Source organism: Lampris incognitus, chromosome 21, assembly GCF_029633865.1.
Source record: "Lampris incognitus isolate fLamInc1 chromosome 21, fLamInc1.hap2, whole genome shotgun sequence".
NCBI classification, from domain to species: Eukaryota; Metazoa; Chordata; class Actinopteri; order Lampriformes; family Lampridae; genus Lampris; species Lampris incognitus.
The window spans coordinates 2,945,200-2,959,329 of NC_079231.1; the positions used below are offsets into that span (position 1 = coordinate 2,945,200).

At 44.6% G+C, this 14,130-nt stretch overlaps 1 protein-coding gene across 2 annotated transcripts in view; it reads left to right on the plus strand.

The window, feature by feature from the left end:
• mrps9 (mitochondrial ribosomal protein S9) overlaps window positions 1–14,130 on the plus strand; it is a 32,532-nt gene that overhangs the window by 16,209 nt on the left and 2,193 nt on the right. For both annotated transcript variants that reach the window (XM_056301373.1, XM_056301374.1), the window contains exons 6-10: window positions 2,696–2,781; window positions 3,049–3,124; window positions 4,792–4,960; window positions 5,406–5,514; window positions 11,104–11,273. In XM_056301373.1, the coding sequence (XP_056157348.1) occupies window positions 2,696–2,781; window positions 3,049–3,124; window positions 4,792–4,960; window positions 5,406–5,514; window positions 11,104–11,273 (610 nt within the window). The remainder of the gene's footprint in view (window positions 1–2,695; window positions 2,782–3,048; window positions 3,125–4,791; window positions 4,961–5,405; window positions 5,515–11,103; window positions 11,274–14,130) is intronic.

Genomic DNA, 14,130 nt, shown 5'->3' on the forward strand with positions numbered 1-14,130 from the left:
AAAACGACATGTGCTGAAGAGGTTACAGTTTGCCAAAGAACACACTGACTGGCCTAACGAGAAATGGCGCAACATTTTGTGGACTGATGAAAGCAAGATTGTTCTTTTTGGGTCTAGGGGCCGCAGACAGTTTGTCAGACGACCCCCAAACACTGACTTCAAGCCACAGTACACCGTGAAGACAGTGACGCATGGTGGCACAAGCATCATGATATGGGGATGTTTCTCATACTATGGTGTCGGGCCTATTTATCACATAACAGGGATCATGGATCAGTTTAAATACATCAGAATACTTGAAGAAGTCATGCTGCCTTATGCCGAAGAGGAAATGCCCTTGAAATGGGCGTTTCAACAAGACAATGACCCCAAACACACCAGTAAGCGAGCGGCATCTTGGTTGCAGACCAACAAGATTAACGTTATGGAGTGGCCAGCACAATCCCCGGACCTTAACCCAATAGAAAACCTGTGGGGTGACGTCAAGAGTTATGTCTCTGAGGCAAAACCAAGAAATGCAGAGGAATTGTGGAATGTAGTCCGACGGTCCTGGGCTGGAATACCTGTTCACAGGTGCCAGAAGTTGGTCGACTCCATGCAACACAGATGTGAAGCCGTTCTCAAAAACAGCGGTTATACAACTAAATATTAGTTCAGTGATTCACAGGAAGGCTACATCTTCAAGCATTTTTCAGTTTATACAGTAAATGTTTGAGTTTGAAAGAAAAATGCAGACACTGCTGTTTTTTGAACAGCCTAATATTCATTTTTCTTCACTTTCTGTAAAGGAATAACACATTTGATACATTTTTTGTTAATGCTTTGATTTGGAATCGAATGTGCAGTGTTCCCAAGGCATTTGCTTGAATGGAAATAAAAGCTACGAGAAGGATTTGAGCTTTACTCACTTTTTTACACACACTGCTATTATTTTGAACACAACTGTACATAGATAGATAGATAGACACATATACATATATAGATAGATAGATACATATGTAGATAGATACATATGTAGATAGATAGATAGCAGTATGTCGTAGCAAGATCGATAATAAAGTCTTAGCGAAACAGCACAAACTGGAGCCAAGTAGCTAGCAGGAGGGGGTGAAAGAACGGCTTCTCTGTGGTTTCATAGCATCTCGCTACGGACACACCCTATATGCAAATTGACTGGTGTCTCCGTGTCCACCGGCACAGTTTGACATTGGACACCATCTACAGTCAATCACAGTTCTCTCTCGAGTGGCCACAGATAGGCTGTTGTGGCCACTGAATTTCTTCGTGGTCACATTCCAACCGGGAACATAGCCTATCAGTAGGAACATACCCTATCAATAGGAACATAGCCTATCAGTAGGAACATAGCCTATCAGTAGGAACATAGCCTATGAACATAGCCTATCAATAGGAACATAGCCTATGAACATAGCCTATCAGTAGGAACATAGCCTATCAATAGGAACATAGCCTATGAACATAGCCTATCAATAGGAACATAGCCTATGAACATAGCCTATCAGTAGGAACATAGCCTATCAATAGGAACATAGCCTATGAACATAGCCTATCAATAGGAACATAGCCTATGAACATAGCCTATCAGTAGGAACATAGCCTATCAGTAGGAACATACCCTATCAATAGGAACATAGCCTATCAGTAGGAACATAGCCTATCAGTAGGAACATAGCCTATGAACATAGCCTATCAATAGGAACATAGCCTATGAACATAGCCTATCAGTAGGAACATAGCCTATGAACATAGCCTATCAATAGGAACATAGCCTATGAACATAGCCTATCAGTAGGAACATAGCCTATCAATAGGAACATAGCCTATGAACATAGCCTATCAATAGGAACATAGCCTATGAACATAGCCTATCAATAGGAACATAGCCTAACAGTAGGAACATAGCCTAACAATAGGAACATAGCCTATGAATATAGCCTATCAGTAGGAACATAGCCTATCAATAGGAACTTAGCCTATCAGTAGGAACATAGCCTAACAGTAGGAACATAGCCTATGAATATAGCCTATCAGTAGGAACATAGCCTATCAATAGGAACATAGCCTATCAATAGGAACATAGCCTATGAACATAGCCTATCAGTAGGAACATAGCCTATCAATAGGAACATAGCCTATGAACATAGCCTATCAATAGGAACATAGCCTATCAATAGGAATTTTCAGATTTTGATGTCAGTATCACTTTAAGGAAAATTCTCCTTCAACCGAATGTTTTCCTTTTTCCTCTTTCTCCGAGTTCTCTATAGTTGAATGGAGTGATAGTGGATTAGGTAACACTCTGAAGAAGGAAAGACTGAATAAATCAAACATCTGGTGAATGATAGACAGGGGAATTAGTGGGGGGGGGGGTCTGCCTCAGGGCCGTGACCTTCCTGTCTGTCTGTCTTTCTGTGTGTCTTCCTGTCCGTCTGTCTGCCGCTTGCTGTCTTTACATAATAAATGAAAAGTGATTTATTCATCAACACTTATTGTTACAGGGTGCTAACTAGTTATGTTAGTGTGTGTGTGTGTATATGAACTTGACCCTTTTCTTCCATGCGTGGTGTCTTTTTGAATCATTATCTCTCCCATTCCCTTACTTCCATCGTTCTCGTCAGCAAGCCTCGTGTTGCTCTGCTGAATGTTGTGTTATTTGTCTGGTTCCTGTTTTTAGGACACCTACGATAAAGTGTTGAACATCGAGATGCACCAGGATCGTCTGAGAGCCAAGGGCCTCTTCTCCACCGACACCAAGAACATGTAAGTTAGGATACTTTATACTGTCCCGTTCACTCCTGGTGTGCAGTCTGGATCTGTTTGTCTTCATCCTAATAATGAAAAACACGTACTTTCACAACACAGAAACAAATTGAGATCAGCTTTGACCTCTGAAGGGTTAAAACAACACAAAGGATCCTCGTGTGACACATGGTCTATATGAGATGTGGAGCAACAAGCAACCATCTTCACTAACGCTTTTACTCGTGTGTGTGTGTGTGTGTGTGTGCATGTGTGCCTGTCCATCAGCTCCTTGGGGAGCAGCAGGTGGCTGATAAAGGAGGAGCTGGAGGAAATCCTGGTGGAGACCATCTCAGATCACGATGTAAGCAACAACCTTCCTCCTCTGCTCTCTTCCTCTCTTCAGGATCTAGGAATATCTCTCCCACACTGTCTCAAACTCTCTCATTTGTCATCACTCCTCTGATTGTTTGGTATTTTAATAACATAGCTCACCAGAAATGAAATATGCTACTTGAAATGCTGTTGCAGGTCCTCCAGAAACCACCAGGTGTTGCAGTGGAGTCTGGACAGAGTGTATTTTTAAATTTACGTTCTCTCATTTTTAAACACAGTGACTCACAAAGACGGTCAGCAATTGGCAGGATTTATCCAAGTAGTACTAGTCGTATTATTGAAGTACTACTGGTTGAAAAGGTCCCAACAATTGTAGACTGTGGTTTTACTGGTCAACTTCCAGTAGACTGTGGTTTTACTGGTCAGCTCCTATTAGACTGTGGTTTTACTGGTCAGCTCCTAGCAGACTGTGGTTTTACTGGTCAACTCTCAGGAGACTGTGGTTTTACTGGTCAACTCCCAGGAGACTGGTTTTACTGGTCAACTCCCAGTAGACGGTGGTTTCACTGGTCAGCTCCTAGTAGACTGTGGTTTTACTGGTCAGCTCCCAGTAGATGGTGGTTTTACTGGTCAGCTCCCAGTAGACTGTGGTTTTACTTGTCAACTCCCAGTAGACTGTGGTTTTACTTGTCAACTCCCAGGAGACTGTGGTTTTACTGGTCAACTCCCAGTAGACGATGGTTTCACTGGTCAGCTCCTAGTAGACGGTGGTTTTACTGGTCAGCTCCCAGTAGACTGTGGTTTTACTGGTCAGTTCCTAGCAGACTGTGGTTTTACTTGTCAACTCCCAGTAGACTGTGGTTTTACTGGTCAACTCCCAGGAGACTGTGGTTTTACTGGTCAACTCCCAGTAGACGATGGTTTCACTGGTCAGCTCCCAGTAGATGGTGGTTTTACTGGTCAGCTCCCAGTAGACTGTGGTTTTACTGGTCAGCTCCCAGTAGACTGTGGTTTTACTGGTCAGCTCCCAGTGACCTACAGTAGGACATTGGCTGAAAAGAGTGTGTGTGTGCTCAGTCAGTTTTCCACGTTAGTAGTCGTATTCTGAAGTGTTCATAAACGTTTCACACCATCACTTTTGTCACATATACTGGTAGCTTGTCTTTTTTGTCTTTGATCAGCTTTAATCTGAAAAAGAGGGTCAATAGACCACCTGCCAGCCTGTGAGTCATCCTGGACATCTTCATTAGCATCTGTACTCTGAGAAGCTAACGTTCTTTATTTTATTTTCTACTTAAACCTGCTATGTAGTACTTTGTCGTTTCTAGTTAAGTTTAATAAGATGTGTGTGAGTAACCCTGCCTTGCTCCCTATATGTACAAAGGTAGCTGGCTAGTAGAACTGCTGCTGATTCTTAATAGCCTCCATCCGGTTTAACACCATCTGGGCTGCTGGCCCCAGGGCCCCCCGTGGTGTCTTGTAGAGAAAGAGGATAAAGGTCAAAAGTTCTCAATGTGTTTTAAGTCCAGATAGTTGCTGCCTGACAGTTGACTGTGTAGTGAGTTTTGAATTGTATACCAGCAAGTAAACTGACTGATTCCACCGTTTGCAGAGAGAACAGATTGTGTCAGAGCTCATTAGCTAATGGTGTGTGTGTGTGTGTGTGTGTGTGTGTGTGTGTGTCTCTCCTACCAGTACATGCGATTCATCAAGCTGATGGAGCGCATGCTGTCGCTGCCTTACAGCGTCATCGAGGAGGAGTTTGTCCTGCGGTTCCGCCGGCAACTGGAGGTTCAGTCCACGAAGCAAGTGGTGCCGCAGTTGGAGAGGGACGAGCGAGGCGTGGCCTTCAGCACCACAGAAGGTCGACACTTGCTCACTGATTTACAACCTCAAATCTATATCATCAGAATATTAGGAATTCCAGCTGGAGTTTTACTGAAGCTTAGTGAGGCTACATGACTTCAGTGCAAACACAAGGACACAAACGCAGTGTTTTCAAGTTGCAGAAGTAATCCTACAGTACTTATGAAAAAGTAAAACTTAAAACTGCTGACTTAAATTGTTTATTGTATTTCTTTCTGGGATTGTGTTTGCTTCTTGTTAATGTGAAGCACTGTGAGCTGCATGTCCTGTTTGGGAGGTGCTGTATGAATAGATGTTGTTGAGATGTTGTTATTACATTTACCAGTCACACTTATCAGTTTGTCAGAATTTGGTTTGTGATATTTCCAGATCCTGTCTGTCATAGAATATAACTAGAAAAAGGTGTAGAATGTCTTCGTGTCTCTGTTTTTACACACCTACAGGCCGCAGAAAGACGTCAAATTGCTCAGTGGTCCTGAGAGACTGCGGCTCTGGACACGTCAGCATTAACGGCCAAGACTTACTCCTTTATTTCCCCGTACTACAAGACAGGTGAGGGAGGGGCTGTGTGAGCGTTGGACTCTCTCTCTCTCTCTCTTTGTCTGTCTCTCTTTTTCTCTGTCTGTCTCTGTCTCTGTCTCTCTCTCCGTCTCTCAAATCTCAGATAGCTTTATTGGCATGAACAGAAAATATGTCATTGCCAAAGCAGTTTGCAAAAGACTAAAACATGACATCACATCATATTAAACACACATCACATTCACATGACATCACACATTAATACATAGGTGTCCTCACATAAGCATGCTCCATATCTCTGCCCACCGAAGCAGTCAACCCCTTTTCCCTCACTGCCATACTGTACAGTGCAACAAATGTTGTACAGTTTAACACAGTGACTCAACAGCATATAATTTTGGGGGTCTCACAGTGGTTGTGAGTCCTGCAGGCTGTGGCAGCAGATCTGTATTGAGCTGCCGGGGGGGGGGGGGGGGGGGGCTGCTGTTCGTTCCCCAGGAGAACTGCCAGGTTCTCCTCTGGACTTAACAGTAGGAAGTTTGGTGTTTTCTTGGCTATTTCCCCGAAGGGGAAGTCTCTTACTGAAGAGAACTTCTCACAGTGGAGGAGGAGGTGCATCTCTGTTTCTACCTCCCCTGTCCAGCACCGACCACATATACGTACTACGCTCCTCGCTGGGCAGCCATGTTGGTCTGTGTCTTCCTGTTTCTATATTGGTGGTCACTGAGCCTGTATGTGGTCAGGATCCGTCTCTGCTTCGTATCTCTGACAGAGTGGAGATACTCGGCCAGTCTATATTCTCTGTTTAGGGTCAAATAACAGTTTAGTCTACTTTGGGTTTTAGTTTCATTTCTCCAAAGTTCCAGATACAGATCTTTTGACTGATTCATAACTTGTGTTATTCTGCTGTGTTTTCAGGCAGTACTGATCTCTCTCTCTCTCTCTCTGTTTCTGTTTCTCAATTCAATTCAAAGGGCTTTATTGGCATGAAAGCTTTAAAGACAATGTTGCCAAAGCATCAAAGTGCAATTTGTTTGGACAGTACACAATAACACTAATAATGAACATTAACACAACATTACACTGATCAATAAATCAAAAGGTAGAGCAAGAATTGTGAGGAGACCAAGTACAGATTAAGCAAGTGTCTATCTCTCTCTGTCTCTCTTTCTTTTGATTGAATTTAATTCAATTCAGTATGTGCTTTATTGGCGTGACATACGTTTGTGTACATGTTGCCAAAGCATGTAAAACAGCACAACACAACAATGATTGTCATAACAGCAACAATGATTATGATATCAAACAACAGCAGCAATAATAGTTGATGGTTCCGCGGCCTAGCCGGCAAGAACACGGCACCAACAACGCCGAGGCCGTGCGCTCGGCCCCAGGGGGCCACACTCGTTGAGAATGCGCCACCAACAGCCTGCACGTCGCCCCGGACCGAGAGCATCTGCCAAGAGGCATTCACTAAATAATGACGACAGCGAATAACAACCAGTGATAGGTGCCGTCCCCCACTGTCTCTCAGGTTGTGGCAGGAAAATATAAATTTTGCTGCAATGCTCGCCGCTGGCCCCCCTCCCAGGACCACCCACAGCTTACCTGCGTCCTCCATGTCCTGCTACTCTGGAGTCACATGGTCCAGTTCCTGGACAAAAGCCCGGCACTGTTTTTCAAATCTGTCACATTTAAGGAGGAAGTGCCCCTCTGCCTCCACCTCATCTGTCCTGCACTGACCACATGTTCGATGCTCTTTTGGCCACCACGTCTTTTTGTGTCTCCCCTTTTCAATGGCCAGACTGTGGTCACTGAGTCTGTATTTGGTGAGGGTCTGTCGCTGCTTCCTGTCTCTGACAGTTAAGAGGTATTCTTCAGGATCATAGTTTGTTTTTAGGGCCCGATAGACTTCTAGTTTGTTCGGAGTTTTGATTTCAGCGTTCTAATGTTTCAGATAATTGTTCTTGCTTTGTTTTATAGCTGATTTATCCTCATGTTGGTTTGTTTTATAGTCTGATTTATCCTCATGTTGGTTTGTTTTATAGCTGATTTATCCTCATGTTGGTTTGTTTTATAGCTGATTTATCCTCATGTTGATTTGTTTTATAGCTGATTTATCATGTTGGTTTGTTTTATAGCTGATTTATCCTCATGTTGGTTTGTTTTATAGCTGATTTATCCTCATGTTGGTTTGTTTTATAGTCTGATTTATCCTCATGTTGGTTTGTTTTATAGCTGATTTATCCTCATGTTGGTTTGTTAAAAGATAAACTGAGTTTATCCGAGCACTCAAGATAAAGTGAGTGCTCGGACTGATACACCCTGTAGAGCCCAGCTGGGCTTGGGGGAGAATGTGAAGCCAGTCTGGAGGGGCTTATACAAACCACCGTTAATTAAAACAGCTGGTGATCAGCAGTGGAGGGTCTTGCATGGCATAGTGGCGGTCAATGATTTTGTTTCTGTGCTAGACCCTAATGTGAATGACAACTGTCCCTATTGTGCGCAGAGAGAAACAGTTTTTCATTGCTTTTCAGAATGTGTGAGGCTTACACCCCTGTTCCTGCTACTGGAACGCTTACTTAGATCATCTGGGGAAAGTTTCTGCAAACAGAATTTTAATTTTGGTTGCAAATATAGCCAACACTTAAAATATAAATATCAACTGTTAAACTTCATTGCAGGGCAGACAAAGATGGCTATCTATGTGAGCCGGAAAAAGAGAATTAAAGAGTGTATAGCATGTCATGTTGAACTGTTGTTTAGCAGGGTGGTCCAGACCAGGATAACTGTTGTTTAGCAGGATGGTCCAGACCAGGATAACTGTTGTTTAGCAGGACGGTCCAGACCAGGATAACTGTTGTTTAGCAGGACGGTCCAGACCAGGATAACTGTTGTTTAGCAGGGTGGTCCAGACCAGGATAACTGTTGTTTAGCAGGGTGGTCCAGACCAGGATAACTGTTGTTTAGCAGGGTGGTCCAGGCCAGGATAACTGTTGTTTAGCAGGATGGTCCAGACCAGGATAACTGTTGTTTAGCAGGGTGGTCCAGACCAGGATAACTGTTGTTTAGCAGGACGGTCCAGACCAGGATAACTGTTGTTTAGCAGGACGGTCCAGACCAGGATAACTGTTGTTTAGCAGGGTGGTCCAGACCAGGATAACTGTTGTTTAGCAGGGTGGTCCAGGCCAGGATAACTGTTGTTTAGCAGGATGGTCCAGACCAGGATAACTGTTGTTTAGCAGGATGGTCCAGACCAGGATAACTGTTGTTTAGCAGGGTGGTCCAGACCAGGATAACTGTTGTTTAGCAGGGTTGTCCAGACCAGGATAACTGTTGTTTAGCAGGGTGGTCCAGACCAGGATAGCTGTTGTTTAGCAGGATGGTCCAGACCAGGATAACTGTTGTTTAGCAGGGTGGTCCAGACCAGGATAACTGTTGTTTAGCAGGGTGGTCCAGACCAGGATAACTGTTGTTTAGCAGGATGGTCCAGACCAGGATAACTGTTGTTTAGCAGGATGGTCCAGACCAGGATAACTGTTGTTTAGCAGGATGGTCCAGACCAGGATAACTGTTGTTTAGCAGGGTGGTCCAGACCAGGATAACTGTTGTTTAGCAGGATGGTCCAGACCAGGATAACTGTTGTTTAGCAGGGTGGTCCAGACCAGGATAACTGTTGTTTAGCAGGGTGGTCCAGACCAGGATAACTGTTGTTTAGCAGGATGGTCCAGACCAGGATAACTGTTGTTTAGCAGGGTGGTCCAGACCAGGATAACTGTTGTTTAGCAGGATGGTCCAGACCAGGATAACTGTTGTTTAGCAGGGTGGTCCAGACCAGGATAACTGTTGTTTAGCAGGGTGGTCCAGGCCAGGATAACTGTTGTTTAGCAGGGCGGTCCAGACCAGGATAACTGTTGTTTAGCAGGGTGGTCCAGGCCAGGATAACTGTTGTTTAGCAGGGTGGTCCAGACCAGGATAACTGTTGTTTAGCAGGGTGGTCCAGACCAGGATAACTGTTGTTTAGCAGGGCGGTCCAGACCAGGATAGCTGTTGTTTAGCAGGGCGGTCCAGACCAGGATAACTGTTGTTTAGCAGGGTGGTCCAGGCCAGGATAACTGTTGTTTAGCAGGGTGGTCCAGACCAGGATAACTGTTGTTTAGCAGGGTGGTCCAGACCAGGATAACTGTTGTTTAGCAGGGTGGTCCAGGCCAGGATAACTGTTGTTTAGCAGGGTGGTCCAGGCCAGGATAACTGTTGTTTAGCAGGGTGGTCCAGGCCAGGATAACTGTTGTTTAGCAGGGTGGTCCAGACCAGGATAACTGTTGTTTAGCAGGGTGGTCCAGACCAGGATAACTGTTGTTTAGCAGGGTGGTCCAGGCCAGGATAACTGTTGTTTAGCAGGATGGTCCAGGCCAGGATAACTGTTGTTTAGCAGGGTGGTCCAGGCCAGGATAACTGTTGTTTAGCAGGATGGTCCAGACCAGGATAACTGTTGTTTAGCAGGGTGGTCCAGGCCAGGATAACTGTTGTTTAGCAGGGTGGTCCAGACCAGGATAACTGTTGTTTAGCAGGGTGGTCCAGGCCAGGATAACTTGTTTAGCAGGGTGGTCCAGACCAGGATAAGAGTAGACTTCAATTATTACAATGCAATGAAAGATATGGACACAGTCACAGCTGTGTGGTGTTATAAAGGGCTGCTGTGTTCCACCATAAAGGATGAGCTGGGTTTTTCTGCAGAGCAGGATAAAAGAGGTCTTACCTGTTTTTTATTTTTTGAGTTGTTGTTGAAAGATTGTTTTTTGTGATTGTTAAAAGATGCTTATTGAGTGTTTGTACTTTGACAAGTATTGTTATGTTTAGGAAGATTTCAAGTCTGTTTTTTGTTGAATTAAGACTTGCTTTAAAATTCAAAAATTCTCTCTGTCTTTCTCTCCCTCAAACTATTTGTCATTAAACATAAGTGGTGATGTGTTCCCCTCACGAAAATAAATTGAAAAGGAGCTTTTTCACTCCTCAGTGTAGTTTTTATTTAATTTATTTTCTTTTAAGTTAATTACACAGCTGAGTGAATGCGTGTCAGTGTGTGTGTCTCAGCAGTCAGTGCCATAGTGTTGTCACACAGGTTGAGGACAGACCTAATTGAAGTAGAGAGGTGACAATGGACTCTGTCAGCAACCACAGGCTGTTGTACTTCAGACGCCAACTAGAACACACACACACACACACACCTTGTCCCGGTCTTGCTGAGTCGGTTTCCCGGTGAGACGTGACGGTGTGATTCTTAGAGCTCTTTTCAGTGAACGTATTTCCTCTGTGTAGCCAAGCGCTCAGTCGTGAGTTGAGCTTCTGCTGTCTGTTGAATAACCAGCCTGCACACTCCTCCTCATTCAGTCTTCTTTCTTTCCTTTTTACTGTCCTAGCTGGTCTCTCCTCTCTCCTCGTCGTACAAACACACACCTCCACGATGCTCATTCCACTCTTTCACCTTCTCTCTTCCTCTACTGTGACTGTTCTTCTCCCTCTCCCCGTCTTGCATCCTCTGTTCATCAGTGCTGTCTGCCCCTCATGTTTTCTTTCTTCCTGTCACTCACTCTTTTTCTGCATCTCCCTCCCTTTCTCTAGACAGCAGCTCATGTTCCCTCTCCAGTTTGTGGGCATGCTCGGTCGTTTTGACCTGGAGTGCTCGGTGAGCGGCGGTGGTCGCTCCAGCCAGGCAGGGGCGCTGCGCCTGGCCATCTCACGTGCCCTGCTCGGCTTCCTGTCTGAGGGAGAGATGGAGAACATGAGACAAGGTGGGTCCGTATGCTTGACTGTTTCCAGCTAATGACATAACGGGGGCGCAAAGTCATGTGACCACAGGACATTCAATCATTTGTTTGTTCCTTACAGCACCAGGGGTAGGGTAGACTGTCTCTGTAGACAAATGGCAGAAAGCAGGATGACCCCTTGGACAGACTGTCTGTCCATCACAATGCCCAGACACACAATCATTCACGCTCCATTTGAACCTGTGTGGGAAAATGGAGGTCGGATTCCTTGTGTCAGTGCTAAGCCGCCTTTGAACAGAGGCGTAGAAAAGCAAGCCAGCGTGCCGTTATCACACCTCCTGAAATCGGTCTGAACCTGACATTATCGCTTCCATCTCAGCCGCTGGACATTCATGGTCATTCAGGAAAAGCTTTCACATCCAGAAATTATGAAAAGTGAGTGAGAAGAAAGTGAGAGTGGTGTAGACGAGAAAAAGAACAAATCAGAATCAGTTGATTTGGCCAACTACAGTTAGGTCCATAAATATTTGGACAGTGACACAATTACCATAATTTTGGCCCTGTAATTTACCACAGTGGATTTGAAATGAAATAATCAAGATGCAATTGAAGTGCAGACTTTAAGCTTTATTTTGAGGGTATTTACATCAAAATTGGAGGAAGGGTTTAGAAACTGCAACAACTTTCATACTTAGTCCCCTCATTTCAAGGGCCCAAAAGTAATTGGACAAATGAATATAATCATAAATAAAAAGTTCATTCTTAATATTTAGTTGAGATTCCTTTGCAGGCGATGACTGCCTGAAGTCTAGAGCCCATGGACATCACCAAACACTGGGTTTCCTCCTTTGTGATGCTCTGCCAGGCCTTGACTGCAGCTGTCTTGAGTTGTTGTTTGTTTGCAGGTCTTTCTGCCTTAAGTTTTGTCTTAAGCAAGTGAAATGCATGCTCGATCGGATTGAGATCAGGTGATTGACTTGGCCATTGTAGAATATTCCACTTTGTCTTGAAAAACTCCTGGGTTGCTTTGGCAGTATGTTTTGGGTCATTGTCCATCTGTATTGTGAAGCGCCGTCCAATCAACTTTGCTGAATTTGGCTGAATGTGAGCAGACAGAATGTTCCTATAGACCTCAGAATTCATGCGGTTGCTTCCATCTTCTATCATCAATAAACACTAGTGAGCCAGTGCCCTTGGAAACCATGCATGCCCATGCCATCACACTGCCTCCACCATGTTCTACAGATGATGTGGTGTGCTTTGGATCATGAGCCGTTCCACGTCTTCTCCATACTTTTCTCTTCCCATCATTCTGGTACAGGTTGATCTTGGTTTCATCTGTCCAAAGAATGGCTTTCCAGAACTGGGCTGGCTTTTTAGATGTGTTTTGGCAAACTCTAATCTGGCCTTTCTATTCTCAAGGCTTATGAATGGTTTGCACCTTGTAGTGAAGTCTTCTCTTTATGGTAGACTTGGATAATGATACGCCTACTTCTTGGAGAGTCTTCTGCACTTCACTAGATGTTGTGAAAGGGTTCTTCTTTACCATGGAAAGGATCCTGCGATCATCAACCGCTGTTGTCTTCCGTGGACGTCCAGGCCTTTTGTGTTGCAGAGCTCACCAGTGCTTCCTTTTTTCTCAGAATGTACCAACCCGTTGATTTGGCCACTCCTAATGTTTCTGCTATCTCTCTGGTGGGTTTTTTCTGTTTTCGGGGCCTAAGGATGGCCTGTTTCACTTGCATTGAGTGCTCCTTTGACCGCATGTTGTGGATTCGCAGGAACAGCTTCCAAATGAAAATGCCACACCTGAAATCAACTCCTGACCCTTAACCTGCTTAAGTAATGATGAAATAACGAGGGAATTGCCCACACTTGCTCATGAAACAGCTTTTGAGCCAACTGTCCAATTAGTTTTGGTCCCTTGAAATGAGGGGACTTTGCAGTTCCTAAACCCTTCCTCCAATATTGATGTAAATACCCTCCAATTAAAGCTGAAAGTCTGCACTTTAATTGCACCTTGATTATTTTATGTCAAATCCAGTGTGGTAGATTACAGGGTCAAAATTATGAAAATTGTCACTGTCCAAATATTTATGGACCTAACTGTATGTGTACAAGGAGTTTGACTCCGGTTCCTCCATTGCTCTCAGTCTACTTACACAGAATACAGATAAAACAACGAACAAAGTAAGCGTAGACATTTAAGTGCTGTGTACAGATATAGATGTATGTCAAGTATATTTTAAAAAAATGACATTATGGCAGGAAGACAATGGGGCAGAGTGCAAAGATGCTGGAATGAATATGTTAACATATTTACTGTATGTACATGAGGTTGGTGGACAAGGCAGAATATGCATGTATACAATATGTACAGCATGCTTAGATTTTTTTCTCTCCAATTGTATCTGGCATATTACCCCACTCTTCTGAGCTGTCCTGGTCATTGCTGCTCCACCCTCTCTGCCAATCCGGGTAGGGCTGCAGACTACCAAATGTCGGGGCGTCCGGGTGGTGTAGCAGTCTATTCCATTGCCTACCAACACGGGGATCGCCCATTCGAATCCCTGTGTTGACTCCGGCTTGGTTGAGTGTCCCTACAAACACAAGTGGCCATGTCTGTGGGTGGGAAGCCGGATGTAGGTGTGTCCTGGTTGCTTCACTAGCGCCTCCTTTGGTCAATCGGGCGCCTGTTCAGGGGGAGGGGGAACTGGGGGGAATAGCAGGATCCTCCCACGTGCTCCGTCCCCCTGGTGAAACTCCTCACTGTCAGGTGAAAAGAAGCGGCTGGTGACTCTCCACATGTATAGGAGGAGGCATGTGGTAGTCTGCAGCCCTCCCCAGATCAGCAGACGGGGTGGAGCAGAGACCAGGATGG